Raw genomic sequence first — 18,956 nt, forward strand, 5'->3', positions numbered from 1 at the left:
TGGTCTTGAATTCCCGACGTCAGGTGATCCGCCCACCTTGGCCTCCCAAAGTGCTGGGATTACAGGCATAAGCCACCGCGCCTGGCCTTACTTTTCATTTTTTAAACATCCACTTCCCCGCCATATATGCTATAGCTCAAATGCGGGTGATTTAACGATTTTTTAAAGAAACATCATAAAAACCAAAGTGAACAGAACACAGAGGAACAACAAGGCATAAAGTGACATTCAACAGACGCAGCTCCTGGGGGAGGAGGTGGAACAGTGCTTGGACCCGCCATAGCCATGGACCCATGAAGGATGGTGCCACGCAGGGGCTGAGACCAAGGTCTGTGTTCCCAGAATGGAGCAAAAGGGACAGCAAGCAATGTGAAGGAGACGGCGAGGACTCCTGCGCCTTCTAGAAGGTGAGGGGACCCCATTCTCATGTCCCACCACTGAGCTCTCCCAACAATCCAGCTGATGCAAGCAGCAAATTCAAGGGCTACAAAGACTAGTATGAAAAGAACCTTTTTTTTTTTTTAAGCATGCTTGAATTATCCGCTGTTACATTTTTAAAGGAGCCTAAATCCATGCCCACTCAGCAGTGCACACTAAGCTGCCTGCTCCAAAGCAGGGAAAGAGGACAGGTCAGGGGACAGAGCAGAAGGGCCACAGACGCTCCTGCTGTGTGTCACACCCTCTAGACACCCACTGCAGGGCTTCTGGTTGGCCCCTCTCCTGAGCTGTCTCCAGGGCTGCACGCCAGCCATGGTTCCAGGCTTGTACCCAAGTGGTGGGTCCTACTGCCAATTGTCAGGCTTTAAAAATTGGAGGCCAAGCGCAGTGGCTCATGCCTGTAATCCCAAAACTTTGAGAGGCTGAGGTGGGAGGATGGCTTGAGCCCAGGAGTTTGAGAGCAGCCTAGGCAACATAGCAAGACCGTGTGTCTACAAAAATTAAAAAAATAAAAAACAAAAAAACCCCCAAAACCTTAGCCAGCCATGGTGGCATGAACCTGTGGGCCCAGCTATTATGGAAGGTGGGAGGAACACTTGAGCCCAGGAGTTCAAGGCTGCGGTGAGCTGCAACTGTACCACTGCATTCCAGCCTGGGCCACAGAGCAAGGCTGTCTCAAAAGAAAAATAAACAAGTAAAACAGTAAAAATTTGGTGTGTAAAGGGTGACTAATTCAGGAAGACTCCATTAGAAGACCCAGGAAGAGCATTCAGGTCTCTTTCTCTTAATTTAATACAAACTCCCTGAGCAAATGACATTTCTGCATATTCTTAGAACTCTAACCAACCCCAAATTACTTTTTGTGAGTAATCACAATCTGCTGCCTCAAAATGGCAACTAGAAAACAGACCACACTCAATTTCCTAGCACATTTTGGAATCCTTATATGGACGTGTATAGAAAATGATTTAGAGGGAACAGATACCTGGTCAAACAGGTAGACTGTGACATCATCGAAAAACGTGACTGCCTTCTTTTCCTTCTTCCAGTCCTCGGGCAGCGGGTCGGGGGCATCGGCCGCTGTGGGCTTCAACAGACTCCGCAGGTGCCTTCCGTCCTCGTTGCTGAGGATGATGGGCACGGGGTGCTCGGTCTCGTCCTCCGACTCGGAGCTGAGGCTATGCAGGTTGAAGGCCCGCAGGTCCTCGTCCGAGTCGTCGCTGTTTTCGTCCTCCTCGTCCGCATCCATCCCGTCCTCCGAGAGGTCGAGCATCCCTGACACCCCGAGTTTCCCCAGGTACTTCCCTTCGATGTCCGGCTCCTTCAACTTCGGGCCCTCGGAGTGGCTGGACAGGGACTTGTCCAGCGCAGAATTGGTGTAGGCAAGGAGTTCGTTCGTGTTGGTCCCTGTGGAAGCGAGGGTGCAGGGGCGATCGTCCTGTGTCTCGAAGTCATCGCCGCTGCTAAGTTCTGCGTTCAGCACACTCCAGGGACTGCTGGCCTCATCTTCCGTGGGATGCACCTGCTGGGGAACACCAGTCTGTGCTGGCTCCGGCGTGGCTCTTAATTCCAGGTCACTGGAGTTGTGCAAAGCAGACAGACAACTTTCATCTGGCTGGCTCTTTCTGGCTTCCAGGCAGCTATCCTGGGCAGCAGGACTTTGCTCGGGGAGGACTGGCTCGGGTAGGGGCTGCTCCTGTACCAACACCAAGGCGGATGGGGAGGTTCCCGGGACCTCCTCAGACCTTTTCTCGGGCTCAGAGTCATTGTCTGAGAAGTACGCAGAGTCTCGGTATGAACCCTGGGAGCCAGCTGTGAACGTCTGAGGGGTCACTTCTGTGCCTCTGTGACCATCGCCGGCATCTGAGATGACAATGACCGGGTTGGGAGGCAGACTGCTATGGCCGCCATCGCCCGTGGTGGCTGGTTCTGAGTCTGCGGTGCCCTCGGGAGCAGGATGCAAGGTCCACTCGGGGGACTCCAAGTTCTCTGTTTCATAGCCGCTGTCTGCCGGCTTATCGGGGGGCACTAGTTTCTGGGGAGTGTGAGATCCTAAAGAGTCCAGTAGCGCTTCGTGGACATCCACTGACTCCAGAGAGTCCGGGGTTTCCAGGGACGGCTCAGAGGCTGGGAAGGGTGCTGACAAGCTGTCCTCCAGGAGGCTGTCCTGACTGGTTGAGTCCGAGGAGAGGGCAGACACCAAGCCTGCTTCTTTTGCTGCGTCTTTAGAATTGAGCTGATTTAAAGTCTCCACAGCCTCTAAGTTTTTCTCTAGCCGGCGATGACTGTGATGGTCTTCTGAAAATGGTTTATTGTGTAATTCCTGTCCCGGTTCCGGGAGACTACTCCCTACACTCACCCTGCTGGCAAGGATGTCATCAGCAAGAACAGAGTCACTTTCGGTGAGTCGCAGGGTCTCCTCACTCTCACCAGGAGAGTCCTGGGACCTGTCATCCAGGCTGTGGGTTCTGGCATCGGTCAAGAGAATTTCAACCGGGACAGTCACAGCGTCTGGACTGATGTCCTGGCAGAGACAGTCCTCCGGGACAATAACATCTAAACACGTGGGCTGGGTTTCTCCCTGTGTTGGGAGTGAGTCTGGGGGTACCCGATGGGGCGTTTCTTCTGTTTTGAAGGAGGTAGGAGGTACCTGCACTTCCGGGGAAGACTGCAATGAGGTGCTCAAAGTGTCACCTGTGAGCATGACATCTGTATCGTCACCCTTTGTGCTTATGTTTTCCTGCAACAAAGACAAGCCTGGCTTATTTTCAGCAAACTGAAGCTCAGTATCTAAAGAGTTTCTACATGACGTTTCTAACATAGCTTCAGTAAAACCAGCATTCTTAAGTTCTGTCTGAAGATCATTTATGTGTTCTTTGCTGGACAATGAGCCTTTTAGTAAGTTTTTCTCTTGAAGAAATAAAAAGTTTTCTGACAATTCTTGAACATTCAATGGATCAAAATTATCTTGGTGCATAAGATTATCTGATAGGCAGAGAGGCTCACTGTCAAAAAGCTTACGGGGCTTTTCTTTCTCAAAGTGGCCCGTTATGACTGACTCTTTGGGGTTATCCAAACTGGAACTTAAAGTGGCAGGTTTAAAGTCGGCTTGAACTCCGTTTAATTCCATTAAGTCGAATATTTTTTGGTGACTGGGCAAATCTTCCGATTTGTCCAGATCATTAAATATATTGTTGAAAGGGCTCTCGGGGCCACTGGTCACGTGTAAGTCCCCTGGTAAGCTAGAGTCTTTGGGGTCTGTACTGCTTTGGAAGAAGTCCTCATCCGTACTGGACTCCTCAAGTTCAACGCTCCTGAGCGCCGTGAGCTGGGACGGTTCAGGGCCAGTCCTTTCTGGATTATCCATGTCGGTTGTGAGCAGCGCTGGTGGGTAATCAAGCTCCAAGTTACTACCACTTTTTTCTTCTAACTGGATATAATAGTCGCTTCCAACAGAAAGGTTGTGGGCATCAAAAACAGGAACCACTCCAGGGACCCTCAGGGGGACATCCTGGCTGCTGTCATCTTGCTTTCCAGGACCGGGATCTGAAAGCGAACTCTCAAAAACTTCAACTGGATAGAAGATGCTCGTGTAGGACAAGGCTTCGTCCAGGTGGCCCCGGCTGCGCTCGTCAAAGTGGTCGTGCTTAGCGGCCTCCCAGACATACTCGAAGCTCAGGCCCTGACTGGTTTCGGTCACGGTGAGGACTTCCTCCATTTCACGACCCAGCCGGTCCCTGGCAAAGTGGTCGAGAATTGGGAATGCAGCATTGTTGGAGGAGTCTCTGCTGTTTGTGTTTGGCTTCAGAGCGTTCCACTGCTGTTCAAAGTCGACCTCTGAGTCCCGCTGGCTCTGCAGCCGCAGGTAAGTCAGCAGCCTGTGCACATCTTCAGCCGCGGGTCTCTTTTCTGGTGACAGCCAACAGAACTGTAAGACTTCATACCTGAGCAGCATACGACAAGCAATCAGCGGAACCATCACGGATTTTTTTTTTTTTTTTGGTTCGAGACGGAGTCTTGCTCTGTCACCCAGTCTGGAGTGCAGTGGCATGATCCCGGCTCACTGCAACCTCTGCCTCCTGGGTTCAAGCAATTCTCTTGCCTCAGCCTCCCGAGCAGCTGGGATTACAGGCGCCCGCCGCCACGCCCAGCTAATTTTTGTATTTTTAGTACAGATGGGGTTTCACCATGTTGGCCAGGCTGGTCTGGAACTCCTGACCTCGTGATCTGCCCACCTCAGCCTCCCAAAGTGCTGGGATTACAGGGATGAGCCACTGTGCCTGGCCGAATCAGTTAAAAATATCAAAAGAGGCCAGGCACCCTGGCTCACACTTGTAATCCTGGGGCAATGGGAGGCTTAAGTGGGAGGATCACTTGAGCCAGGAGTTCAAGAACAGCCTGGGCAACATAGTGAGACCCTGTCTCTACATTTTTTTTAAAATAAAAATAAATAAATAAACAATATGAAAAGAATTTACAAGGACCCTAAAGCCAACTCAACACCCCAAACATTTCTACACCTTCATCACTGCCAACCACATTAAGTAGTTCAGCTCATGGTGACATCATGGTGAAAGAGGAAATGAAGAAACATAATATTTGGCCCACGAATTTTTTTGTGTTTTGGGGACACCTCACAGTGAAGACGAAACAGAAGAGGCGGAATGTGAGGCTACCAACCATCTATCAGAGTAGGGCTGCTCCAGCTGGGGCTTCGGGAGTTTTGTGTCTCTCTCTCTAATGACTTGGTTGAGGACGTCTAAGTTGGAAAGGTTTGAATACGGCTGTGCGGCATTGTCAAAAAGCTCCCAAAGTGTCACGCCCAGGGACCTGTTGGAAAAAGAAAATGGCTGTTTCTCTCTCCCTTTAGATGTCAAATTTTTAACACTCACACTTGTTACATAGCCAGTAATTTTAAGGACAAGGTGTGTATTGAAAAGATTATTAATAGGATCTTTTTTGTTGTTGTTGTTGTTGTTTTTTTGAGACAGAGTCTCACTGTCGCCCAGGCTGGAGTGCAATGGCGTGATCTCCACTCACTGCAACCTCTGCCTCCCAGGTTCAAGCGATTCTCCTGCCTCAGCCTCCCAAGTAACTGGGATTACAGGCACAAGCCATCATGCCCTGCCAATTTTTATAATTTTAGTAGAGATAGGGTTTCACCATGTTGGCCAGGCTGCTCTCAAAGTCCTGACCTCAGGTGATCCACCTGCCTTGGCCTTCCAAAGTGCTGAGATTACAGGCATGAGCCACCACAACCGGCCAAGATTGTTCTTTAATCTGAAACCAATAATCAACAGCACAATAGCAAAAAAAGAGGCATTTCTGTTAAAATGAGGAAGACCATGCCTCCTATTCGCTACTGAATACCACCCTAGAAGTTTTGGCCAATGAAAAAAGTATAAAACAGAGATAATAGGTGTAATTATGTGGATGAGATGACTATCAACTTTTAAGTACTCAATAAATTATTGGAAAGACCATCAGAATGTTCTAAAAATTTGGCAGAATTGCTGGAAACAAGATAAATACCCTGAATTCTGATTTTTTTTTTTGGTAGAAAAATACACCTATTAACAACATTAGTAAACACCAGAAACCATCTAAAAGGAATCTTTACATGGGCAAGACGATATCCTCTCTGTGAGACCCACAAGTTTGGTTTGAGTTACTCCTCAGTATCGTGGGGTTTGCTGCTATTCTGAAGGGATCCCCCATCACGCTGGCAGCTGTCTGTGTGCCAGGAGAGACCCTGAGGGCTGCCTCACCACAGCAGGAACGCCCTTCTCAGTCCCAGCCCAATCCTCTCTCACACTGCGGTGCTCTGTCCCCATGGAAACAGCCTCTGCTGGCTTCCTGGGTCAGAGGAGCTGCCTCTCATTTCCTCCACGAGGTCTCTGCATTTCCTCCCCACCACGCACTGCCTCCATCCTGCATTTGTGTCTATTTACTGCAATGTTCCCGAACGTGACTCTCATCTGTGTCCTCCGGGAAGCCGTGAACACACACACTGGTAGGTCAGGTCCACCCCTAAAGGATGCTTAGTTGGTAGATCCAGGTGTGGCCTAGAAAACTCGCGTTTTAAAAAGTTCCCCAGTGATTCTGATGTCCAGCTAACCCTCCACGACACGCCCCAAACAACGAAGAAGCAACTACATTTTGACAAAAATCACTAAAGGAGAGCACCAGAGCCCATCAAAGGAGTAACAGGGACTCAGGAAATTCAGGACAGCCACAGCGAGAGCAGAAGGAAACGCCTGGCCTCCACCACCCCATCCCCGGCAGGTGCAGCCAGGAACCAGGAGCAACTTTCTCTTCCAGGTAAGGGCAAGTAAGAGGATCTCACTGTGGACCCCTACATCCTCACACTGCTCACTGTGGACACTACAGTCCTCACACTGGGGTCGCCTGGGGTCCTCACAGGCAGTAAGCCCAGCTGAAGAATTCAATAAATGAAATAAAAAGAAATACAGAACTTCAACAACAGACTCAAGCAGAAGAACCTCTCAACTTGAAGAAAGGTTGTTTGAAATCACCCAGTCAGAGGGAAAAAGACAGAAGAATGAAAAGGAGTGAAGGAAGGCTTCAGGGCTTATGGGAGACTACAGAGCAAACAAATACACACATTATGGAAGTTATAGAAATAAAAGAGCTAGGAGAAGGCAGAGAAAGGCTATTTAAGGAAAGAACAGCTTAAAAACTTCCCAAGTCTTGGGAGAGATACAGACATCCAGATCCAGGAAGCTCAAAGGTCCTCAAAATACAATCAACCCCAAAAGGTCATTTCAGAGGCACATTATAATCAAATTGTCAAAAGCCAAAGACAAAGATAAAAATTCTAAAAACAGCCAGAGAAAAGCATTAAGTCACACAGGAGGGAAGCAGAGAATAGGATGGTATACTCAAAGTACTGAAATTGGCAGCCAAGAACACTATGCCCTGCAAAGATATCCTTCGGAAATGAAGGAGGGTTGGGCACGATGGCTCATGACTATAATCCCAGCACTCTAGGAGACTAAGGCATGAGGATTGCTTGGGGCCAGGAGTTCAAGACCAGCCTGGGCAACACAGCATGACCTCGTCTCTACTAAAAAAAAATATATAATAATAACTTTTTTTTAAAAAATGGAGAAATAAAGTCTTTCCCAGATAAGCAAAAACTGAAGGAATTCATCACTATGAGACATGCCTTAAGAGAAATGGTCCAGGAGTCCTGTATCTGGAAGCTAAAGGAGGATAACCATCAACATGAAAAAACACAAAAGTATCAGACTCACAATACACTGGGTAGAGCAGATACACAAGGGAGAAAGAAAAAGGAAGAAAACCTCATCACTCGTGGAAGATAAAAAGGTTGATCTCATAGAAGTAGAGAATAGAAGAGTGATTACTTGAGGCAGGGAAGGGGAGGGAGAGGAGGAATAGTGAGAAGCTGACTAACGAATACAAAATTTCGGCTGGGAAGGAGGAATAAGATCTAGTGTTCTAAAGCACTGAAGGGTGACTATAATTAACAACAAATTTTTGTATATTTTCAAACAGCTCTAAGAGCAGCTTTTGAATGTTCCCAAAGACAAAAATAAAAAATGACACATGTCTGGAGTGAAGGGGATACTAGTTACCCTGATTTGATCATCACACACTGTATATAGGTATCAAAATATTACACTGGGCCAGGTGCGGTGGCTCACGCCTGTAATCCCAGTACTTTGGGAGGACGAGGCAGGCGGATCACTTGAGTTCAGGAGTTCGAGACCAGCCATGGCAAAACTCCATCTCTACTAAAAGTACAAAAATTGTGTGGTAGTACATATTGGTAATCCCAATTACTAGGGAGGCTGAGGCACAAGAATTACTTGAACCAGGGAGGTGGACACTGCAGTGAGCCGTGAGCTGAGACTACACCACTGTACTCCAGCCTGGGCGACAGTGAGACTCTATCTCAAAAAACAACAACAACAACAACAACAACAACAACAACAACAACAAAAAATATATATATATCATTGTACCCCATAAATATGTCCAATTATACGCATCAATGAAAAAAATAATAAAAGCAAAAAAATTGTTTTAAAGAAATCAATCCAAAAGAAAGCAAGGAGAGAAAAAAAAAAAAAGCAGGACAACAGCACATAAAACATAGCTATAAATTAAGAAGGCTGTGACAGAAATTGTTAGTCAAAGTTTTAGGTGCATCTTTTTAGCTCCCATTAAACTGACTCCTATAAATCATAGTATAAACATGATAGTCCACACCCCTTTCAGTTTCTTCTTTCACTTCAATAAATACATATTAAATATCTATTACATGTCAGGCACTGTGGGAGGCACAGAATATGAAACAGACTTGGTTCCTGCTTTTCTAAAGGAAAATGGGTAGCAGGGGCAGTATTCAAAACATTAACTCCATCACCACAATTGTGATAATTACTATTTATGTCTCTTAAACTGTCTTTTTCATACCATCAGACACTCTTTTGTTCCTACATCTTATACAACTACTTTCCTTTAAGGAAGTACTCAAAGAGGAAGAAATTAGGACTTTGCCAAAGAAATGCCTAATAAAACGGTAAGCCAATACATACCAGATATTACTATACTTAGTCTGATCTGCAGTTAGCAGTCTGTCTTGAAAGCTGGTTACTAATTCTGGAGCAGTCCATCGCAGAGGGAAAACTTTTTTATCATCTGTTTCAATATAATCCTCCTGTTTTGTTAGAAAGCACACAGAATTTTGAATAGAATTATACTTTTGGTGAGTTCAAGAATTGAAATCCATGGTATTCTCAGAAAACATATACCCAATCCAAAAAACCAGGTCAGAAAAAAAAGCAGGCATGAAGAGTGATTTTCTGGGCAGAAAGTGGGTAAGGAGTTTCGCTGAAGCCTCCTGGGCTTCATGACCTCATCTGCGAGCCATGAACGCTTGCTAAGTCATCCTTCTTGGATAAGGAAAGTACGCTGTGTCTGATGCATATAACACAGACTCTGAGCAAAACACTAAAACAATATATACTGGGACTTATGCGCTGAACAGTGAAGCCAGTTAGTGAGCAAGACTGTAGGCTTTAGACTCTGACAGACCGGGGTTTGAAGTCCTCATTCTACCATTTACCAGCTATGTGATTCTACGCAAGCAACAACTTTGTGAAGTTTTTTCCTGATCTGTGAAGTGAGGAGAACACAAACCTCCCCTCTGTGGTGAGGAATAAATGAGATGATGCAGGCCGGGCTCGGTGGCTCATGCCTGTAATCCCAGCACTTTGGAAGGCTGAGGTGGGCGGATCACAAAGTCAGGAGTTCGAGACCAGCCTGGCCAACAGGGTGAAACCCCTGTCTCTACTAAAAATACAAAAATTAGCCGGGCGTGGTGGAGGGACCCTGTAGTCCCAGTTACTCGGAAGGCTAAGGCAGGAGAATCGCTTGAACCCGGGAGGCGGAGGTTGCAGTGAGCCGAGATCGCGCCACTGCACTCCAGCCAGGGTGACAGCGAGACCCCATCTCAAAAAAAAAAAAAAAAAAAAGAGATGATGCAGAATACAGGCAGGTGCTAAGTGCCTGACATCTAGCAAGTGCTCGAGACACTAGAGCTACTATGTAGACAAATAACCAATTTCTATTTGCATAATATTTTTTGAAAATATTACCCGTTTGGTCCTCACAAGAACTCCGAAAAATAGAACAGATCTTATCCGTATGTTGCTGCTCAGAAAGCGGAGGTCAAGGCTGGGTGGGGTGACTCACACCTGTAATCCTAGCACTCTGGGAGGCCAAGGCAGGCAAGTTGCTTGAACCCAGGAGTTTGAGAACAGCCCGGGCAATATAGCAAGACTCCATTTAAAAAAAAAAAAAAAAGAAAGGAAAAGAAAATGGAGGTCAAGTGGCTTATCCGAGGTCTCCTGACAGCCCGGAGCTGGGACAGTCCCATTCTCTGCCCCAGAACGCTCTACCTCATTCACTGGGGCTACACAGACACACACAAATGGAAACTTCATTGACTTCTTCACTTATTTCCTTTAGAATATATTCATGACAGAGTTAAAAAAACCTAGATCCCCAGGTTACTGAACATGAGCTGAAATTTTACTGACCACGTAATGGAGAAACATTTATATGATATGTATATTTTATCATAACAGGTAATAATAACTACTGTTGCTCATGTGTTCACTCTAAAATTTATTATGCACCACCAGACTACATCATTTACAGTGTTTATAAATATTTTTAAACAAAACTTTTGGAAAGCTGTTGCAAAACCTTGGACGCAAAGCCGCAGACTTACACAAGCCACACGCCAGAAGCCTAGACCACATTAAAATGACTGCTGCAAATCCCTCTCCAGAAAGCCTAGCGACTAAGATTCTTATACAAACAGTGGGGCATTTGGTGACATTACAACTTCACAATTCAAATTAAATCAGACTGAAAACATTTAAACCTCTGGCTTACCTTGTACCTGCTGAATCCTATTCCGTAATCTCCCACTTTCACATTTAAGTCGGAGGTGAGAAAACAATTCCGCAGGGCTAAATCACTGAAAACAGAGGGAAGTGAACACGGCAAGAAGAATCAACAACCAGGATCATGCTGTATGGAAATGCCACAGAAATGGGCTTTCTCTCGGGATCCGAGTAAGTATATTGAGCTCTCTGCTTAAGAATTAACCTCTTAAAATTCTTTTTCATAGTAGCAGTATTACATATGTCATCAATCACTTAAATAATAAAGATGATCACATTTCTAGGCAAGTAACTAGCTCAGGTTAAATACTGACCATATCTGTACCACGTTCTACATTAAAACCGGATGTATGGCTTGTTTCCTTGTATTTTCTTTTCTTTTTTTTCTCATTCAATTTAGAAGTTTATTTTGCCAAGGTTAAGGACGTGCCTGTGACACAGCCTCAGGAGGTCCTGACGACATGTGTCCAAGGTGGTCAGGCTACAGCTCAATTTTATACATTTTAGGAAGACATAACACATCAATCAACACATGTAAGATGTACAATGGCTCAGTCAAGAAAGGCAGAACAACTCAAACACTCTAAGTGGAGGCTTCCAGCTCATAGGTATGTTAGAGTAGGTAGTTAGGCAGATATGGACAGGGCAGGAGAGCACCCCCACACACATACCCCCAACCCCTGTTGCCCCCAGGACTGTCAGGCGACAATAAAGTGATGGTTAGGTGGTTATTAAACTGTCTCTCTAAAATGATAAGTGGTCACAGCCAGCACCAGGAAAAGACAGTCTCCTAACAGACAGAAAACACTCGGAACTGGTGTTATCCTCTTCTCAAAGACCTCAAACAGGCACACTAAGAGGCAAAATGGCCTCTTATACGACCTCCCACTGGGAACGCTCGACAGGTTAAGGAAAAGACTCCTCAAGTGAACACGTGCACAACTTCAGCAAACCCCAGAACCATAACAATGTATAAAACCCCAAGTCAAGGGTTGAACAGGGCACTTGGATCTTGCAAGTCACCCGCTTGGCCCTTCCAAGTGTACTGCTTCCTTTCACTCCTGCTCTAAAACTTTCACACAAATTCTCACTCCTGTTCTAAAACTTGCCTCAGTCTCTTCCTCTGCCTTAAACCAACTACTGCCTCTCAGCGAAATTCTTTCCTCCAAGGAGGCAAGAATCAAGTTGCTGCAGACCCATATAGATTCACCACTGCTAACAGGTGGATTCAAACATTTTCCGATTAGCAACCTGTCAAACGAGTTTACCTAAAGACCAGAAACCCAGTCGGGCATGGTGGCTCACACCTGCAATCCCAGCATCTTGGGAGGCTAAGGCAGGCAGATCACTCGAGGCCAGGAGTTCAAGACCAGCCTGGCCAACACGGCAAAATCCTGTTTCTACTGAAAATACAAAAAAGCTGGAGTGAGGCCAGATCATGGTGGATCACACTTGTAATCCCAATACTCTGGGAGGCCGAGGCAGGTGGAACACATGAGGTCATAAGCTCAAGACCAGCTTGGCCAACGTGGTGAAATCCCATCTCTATTAAAAATACAAAAAAATTAACCAGGCATGGTGGTGCATGCCTGTAATCCCAGCCACTCAGGAGACTGAGGCACAAGAATCATGTGACCCCCAGAGGCGGAGGCTGCAATAAGCCGAGATCGCACTACTGCAATCCAGCCTGGGTACTCAAAAAATAAAAAATAAAAATAAATAAAAAATACACACCTGAAATTCCATATAAGGCAGTGTCTGGGTTAAGATAAGGGGTTGTAGAGACCATGGTTCTTATTATGCAGATGAAGACTCCAGGTAGCAGGCTTCAGAAAGAATAGACTGTAAATGTTTCTTATGAGACTTAAAATGATGAAAGACTCAAATAATTCTCTCCAGGATCAGAGAAAAGACCTAGAAAGGGAAAGGCATTCTCTACAGAATGTAGATTTTGCCTATAAGAGACAGTTTTGCAGGGCCATTTTTAAATATGTCAAAGGAATATATTTGGGGGCAAAATACTTCAATTTCTTACAGGGCCTGCTATCTGTCATGTGATGCTTTACTTTAGTCAGGCTGGAATATGGTGTCTTATTGCTATAAAAAGTCGTAAGATCTCTGTTTTAATGTTAATGCTGGTCAGTTGTGCCTGAATTCCAAAGGGAGAGTATAATGGGGAATCTGATCGCCCCCTCCCCATCATGTCCTGAACTGTGAGATGTCCTTGGCTGAGAGGATGAGTTCATTCAGACAATTAGGAAGCTTAAAGTTTTATTTTTAGTTTACACTTCTTCCATATTTCAGCTATTGTGAATAATGCTGGTATGAACATGGGTGTACAAATTATCTCTTTAAGACCCTGTTTTCAACCATTTTGGGGATACGCCCATAAGTGGCATCACTGCATCACATGGAAATTCTATTTTCAATATTTATGAGGAGCCACCATACTGCTTCCCACTGTGACTGTACCATTTTACCTTCCCACCAACAGAGCACAAGGGTTCCAATTTTTCCACGTCCTCACCAAAACATATTATTGTTTGATGTTGATAGTAGCCATCCTAATGGGTGTAAGGTGGTATTTCATTGTGGTTTGACTTGGATTTTCCTAATGATCAGTGATGCTGGGCATCTTTTGGTGTACCTATTGCCATTTGTATATTTCCTTTGGAGAAGGAAATACACACTTTCCTTCATTTTCCAATCAAGCTGTTTGTTTTCTTGTTGAGTTGCACGAATTCTCCATATATGCTTTATATAACCCTTTTCAGATATATAATTTGCAAATACTTTCTCCATTTGGTGGTTATCTTTTCACCCTATTGATAGTGTCTTTTGATTAACAAAGTTTAAACATTTTCATGTAGTCTTCTATGTTGTTGTTGCTTGTGCCTTTGATGTCATACCCAATAAATAACTGCCGAATAAATCACTGTCATAAAGTTTTTTCCTTATTTTCTTCTAAGACTTTTATAGTTTTGGGTCTTACATTTAGGTCTTTGATCCATTTTGAGTTAATTTTTGTATATGGTGTTAGTTAAGGGTTCACCTTCATTTTTTGCATGTGGATATCCCATTTTCCCAGCAGCATTTGTTGAAAACACTATCCTTTCTCCATTGAATAGTCCTGGTACTCTTGTTAAAAATCATTTGACCGGCTGGGTACAGTGGCTCACAACTGTAATCCCACCACTTTGGGAGGCCAAGGCAGGCAGATCACAAGGTCAAGAGATCGAGACCTTCCTGTCCAACATGGTGAAACCCCATCTCTACTAAAAATACAAAAATTAGCCGGGCATGATGGTGGGTGCCTGTAATTCCAGCTACTGGGGAGGCTGAGGCAGGAGAATCGCTTGAACCCAGGAGGCGGAGGTTGCAGTGAGCTGAGATCGTGCCACTGCACTCCAGCCTGGCAACAGAGCGAGGCTCCATCTCAAGAAAAAAGAAAAAAGAAAAAAATCATTTGACCATATATATGAAGTTTTATTTCTGGGCTCTCTCTTCTATTTCATTGGTCTATACGTCTTCCTTATGCTAGTACAACACTGTTTTGATTACTGTAGCTTTGTAGTAAGTTTTAAAATCAGAAAAGGTGAGTCTTTGTTCTTCTGTTTCAAGACTGTATTGTATTGAGTATTTGAGGTCCCTTCAGAATCCATACGAATTTTAGGATATGCTTTTCTATATCTGTAATCCCAGCTACCTGGGAGGCCTAGGAGGGAGGATCCCTTGAGTCCTTGAGATGGAGGCTACAATGGGCTATGATTGCACCACTATTCCAGCCTGGATGGCAGGGTGAGAGCCCATCTCTTTGGGAAGAACTTTACTGGTCCACAAATCTAGTTGACATGTGAAAATGCATGTTCTTGTTATAGATCAAAAATGACTTAGGCTCAGTACAATAGAGTTCTCCAAACACAAGTCTTGGTTTGCAAACAGAAGTTGAAGAGGAATCAAGAAACAGAGACAAGCTAAGTTCTCCCTCAACTGAGCGGCTGGAAAAACAGCATCTCCAGATTTTCTTTCAGGCTTTGAGAATTTTTCTCCCATTCCACACTTTTATCTTGATACTGATATCACTGTGGCGCAGAAGGGCTCCGCAGAAGGGCTCCCCAGCTCCTATTCCCTGAATCCTCCTCCTCCTCCCCTCCTCTTTCTCTCTCTCTCTCCCTCAGTCTACCAGGCGCTCACGGAACCGGAACCAGCTGGGCCCGGCCCGACCTGAAAGAGTGTTTCCTTGTATTTTCAGAGTGACTAAGAAGGAACTCTAAAATGCTATTAGCAAAATTGGTGAATTTTTTTTACAGCTTGTATTACTTGAGTAATAGTCTAGTAATAGTCTGTTATAAGTAAATATTAATATAATTTATAACTTCAAGCACCCAAAAATAATCCACATTATTAAAAATGTTTATTTTTCCCCTTTCTCAAAGATATGCAGGCGTTGTAGTCAGGCCCTTTCCAAATTACTTTCATGACTTCCAAACTCTCTACTTCTCCACAAGGGAGGTAAAGAGTATATTTCAAGACATAGAACAATTATAGAATTTATTTTAACAAAAAGTTAATTTTCAAAAACACACAATTTGACAAGTAAAAACTACTTTTTCTGAAGGAACTTTCCATACAGACAACAGATTAAGTTTTTTGGCTTTTGGCTTTAACCCTTAGAGTCTTTATAATCACCAACTGGTATACGAATAAAAAAGCCATTAAATTAAAATAGAAAAGGAGGCCTAATTTATAGTTTTAAGTTGTAAACTGAAGATATCAAAGCTGAATTTCCATAGTGCAAAATGTATGTCTTTACAGAAAGGCAAAAGACCAAAAACTTAAACTATCACATTCATATTTTCAAAGATTTTAATTTCCAAAGCTCACATGTCTGAAATACAAGGATAATGGAGATGATGACGGCAACGGCTAACACCGATACAATTCGGTAACAGCTTGATACATAACATGATTCAATAACATAATCATGGCTAATATTCACAAAGTACTTACTTCACAAGAGGCATTTTACATTTTCTCTAAGTGTTTAATCTTCACCACAAACCTGTGAGGTGGGTACTATTATTTTCCTCATTAACAAATATGGACACTGAGGCAGAGAATTGAAGTGACTTCGCTAGGCCCACAAAGCTAGCAAGGTAGTGTTCGGTAATATGTTTGTGTTTTCACCGTCAATAACTCTCAACGATGGTGCAGTGACACTTGGAGCTGCTGTTCCAAGCACGCAGCTGGTCCTCAACGTGGATTCCAGTTAGCTACCTCATCACTTGCCACACTCTTTATGCTTACAAGTGATTTTCTGCACTCCATCCAGAAGCCTTCAGGCCTGCTGAACTGCCTGGGAAAAACCTTGGGACACCTGCGACTCCACTGTTATGAACAACAAAGAATCTTCTAATTGTAAGAAGAATGTTGGTCCCCATTTCTTGGAATTAAGCAAAGGAGAGAGGGAGGGAGAGAGAGAGGGAGGGAGAGAGGGAGGGAGGGAGGAAGGGAGGGAGGGAGGGAGGAAGGGAGAGAGGGAGGGAGGGAGGGAGAGAGGGAGGGAGGGAGGGAGGGAGGGAGAGAGGGAGGGAGGGAGGGAGAGAGAGAGGGAGAGATGGAGGAGGAACATGCCATTTGAGGACAGAAAAGCGAAAATGCTTTAAGTAAGGCTGCTCTATCCACTGGGCCAACAGCTGCGACTGCAGAGATACAGGTTTTGCCAATAGAGGCTCCGTCACTGGGCACCACCAACGACCACCTCTAGGGTCTATAAACAGACCTTCCTGACATCTCCCTCCTGAGACCAGAACAAGGAGCTGGATGCCAGCATCCCAACAAGGGCAAGCACCATCCTGCTAGGCCAGGGGCAGCAGCCTGAGGCTAGCTTGGGCGATGTCGAGCTCAGGCATTTCCTGGACAGCAGGATGACTGTCCCAGTCCCTCCCTCCTCTTCTCTCTCCATACTAACATTCCACGTAGGTCTTTGGATACTTGAAATGTGAAGGCTTGGTAAAAGATGAACAATTACGCCTGCAGAAGGTCCTTGGCTCTCATTATAAAACTCGAAAGCAAGCAACTGGTGTTCCCAGGGGAAAAGGCAATGCTTCTCACGACCTGAAACCCAGAGGTGGTGAGGAAGCAAACAGTGGCAGGACTGGGTCCTGCCCCTCTCTTCCCCAAGTGCCCAGGCTCCACCATGCAGTGGGAGGGAGCCCTGGGCAGTCAGGAGGCCAGGAGCTCATCTCAGTTCCACTGCTGCAAGACCATGTGATGCTGGGCTGGTCACGTGCATAGCAGAGGAGCCTCAGTTTCCTCATGAAACAACAGGTTGCACTTGAAATGGTTAACTCACAAGGCTGTTGCAAGGCTAACACTGAAAAATACATGAAATGTTTTGAAAACATAAAAGTGCTGTACAGATTCAAAGTAATGATACAATTTGGGCCAAAGTTGGTAAAAATAAATATTATCTGAAGCCCAATAACGTGCAAAGCTAAAGAAAAACACACAGGTGTCACTTCTTAACAACAGAGGGAACTCTTGACGTCAATGGCTGCTTTTGTCAGGAAATGCAAACACACAGCCAGTCTGCTCTCCCTTCAAGTTGAAAAACAGGTCCAGGGATGAGGCTGCCAGTGGCACCAGCCCCGCCCGGCTCTCAGAAGGCTCTGGCAGCGTCGCCTGAGCTTGGCAGCACTTGCTGTGACTGAGACCACAGTAACCACGAGACCCAGGGCCGCATGAGCACAGCGATGGACAGAAAGTGGGAGCTCGCGGTTCTGAAGGGTTCCCACCCCGATTCACAAGGAAGTACCACTGCTTGCTGCTCACTCACGCTAGGACTAGTTTGCGCGTCTTCGGGGTTCTCCAATGCAAACTCAACACGCAGGAGGCATTTTCAAAATAATCCACACCTCTATTATGTGAAGTACTTATGCTTTCCCGAGTAACCTGGATTCCCGATAAGAAGAGTTCACAGACAGGAAGCAAAATACCGGAAAGTTACTGAATACTCTTCTAGCAGCTTGGCATACTTTATCTCCATCTTGACAACAGCACTCCAGGGCTTTAAAGACGATCCCCATTTTATAGAAGAGATAGAGCTCCGAAGGATGAAATAACCAGGCTTATACTGGTAAAGCTGATGAGAGGTGAATGAAAACCTCAATTCCAAAGCCTCTCTCTGCTCATCACGTCATTCTGACTCTGGCAGCCACAAACACTTAAGCTTCCGAAGGGACTCTGCACTTAACACTCTAAGATGGGATGGAGACGTACCAGGAGAGGATTAAAACAAGAGGATTCCGATAAAGCACACAGAGGCAACTTTATACTAGAGTTTTGACAGTGTTTGCCCTGCTTATTAGGTCAGTCTTTGCTAGCTGGGCAATGGTATATTTACTGAGTGCCTGCTGTGTGTATCTCAGGCACCTGCTAGGATTTGGGTACACAGAGTTCTTCCACAGGGTGTGAAATTCTTATTACACCCTAGGGAAAACGCCTCTGGCTGGAATAGGGTCCACCAATGATGGTGCATATGTATAGTCCCAGCTACCTGCGAGGCTGAGACGAGAGGATTGCTTGAGCCTGGGAAGTCAAGGCCAAGCAAGTGAGCCATGATCGTGCCACTGCACTCACTCAAGCCTGGGTGACAGAGCAAGACCCTGTCTCAAAAAAATAAAAAATAAATAAAAACCCTGTTCAGATTCGAATGGGAATTCTTTGAGTGAACTGGCATTTTTGTGTGGCCTCCCCATCATAAATCATGGTGCATCTTTCCATGTGTCCACATGCTATTTTACATTCTTCAATAAGATTTCATAGTTTTCTTCATACAGTCCTGTGTCTTTCTCACATAATATATACCCAGATAATTTATAATTTTGGCATTATTCAGAATAAAATGGTTTTTATCCACCTTCACTGCTGGGTACATAATTACACCTGTACAGAGAAAAACTACTGACTTATGTATACTGTCTTATAAAAAGCCACAACAAATTCTTTTATGAATTCTAATTTTTTAAAAGCACAGTTTCTTGGTTTTTC

At 45.0% G+C, this 18,956-nt stretch overlaps 1 protein-coding gene across 2 annotated transcripts in view; it reads right to left on the bottom strand.

Moving 5' to 3' along the window:
• LMTK2 (lemur tyrosine kinase 2) overlaps positions 1–18,956 on the bottom strand; it is a 103,163-nt gene that overhangs the window by 13,634 nt on the left and 70,573 nt on the right. For both annotated transcript variants that reach the window (XM_004045809.5, XM_055393187.2), the window contains exons 8-11: positions 10,894–10,978; positions 9,027–9,148; positions 5,119–5,268; positions 1,424–4,382 (exon numbers count right to left, since the gene is read on the bottom strand). In XM_004045809.5, coding sequence (XP_004045857.4) covers positions 1,424–4,382; positions 5,119–5,268; positions 9,027–9,148; positions 10,894–10,978 — 3,316 coding nt within the window. The remainder of the gene's footprint in view (positions 1–1,423; positions 4,383–5,118; positions 5,269–9,026; positions 9,149–10,893; positions 10,979–18,956) is intronic.

This window comes from Gorilla gorilla, chromosome 6, assembly GCF_029281585.2.
Source record: "Gorilla gorilla gorilla isolate KB3781 chromosome 6, NHGRI_mGorGor1-v2.1_pri, whole genome shotgun sequence".
Classification (NCBI taxonomy): domain Eukaryota; kingdom Metazoa; phylum Chordata; class Mammalia; order Primates; family Hominidae; genus Gorilla; species Gorilla gorilla.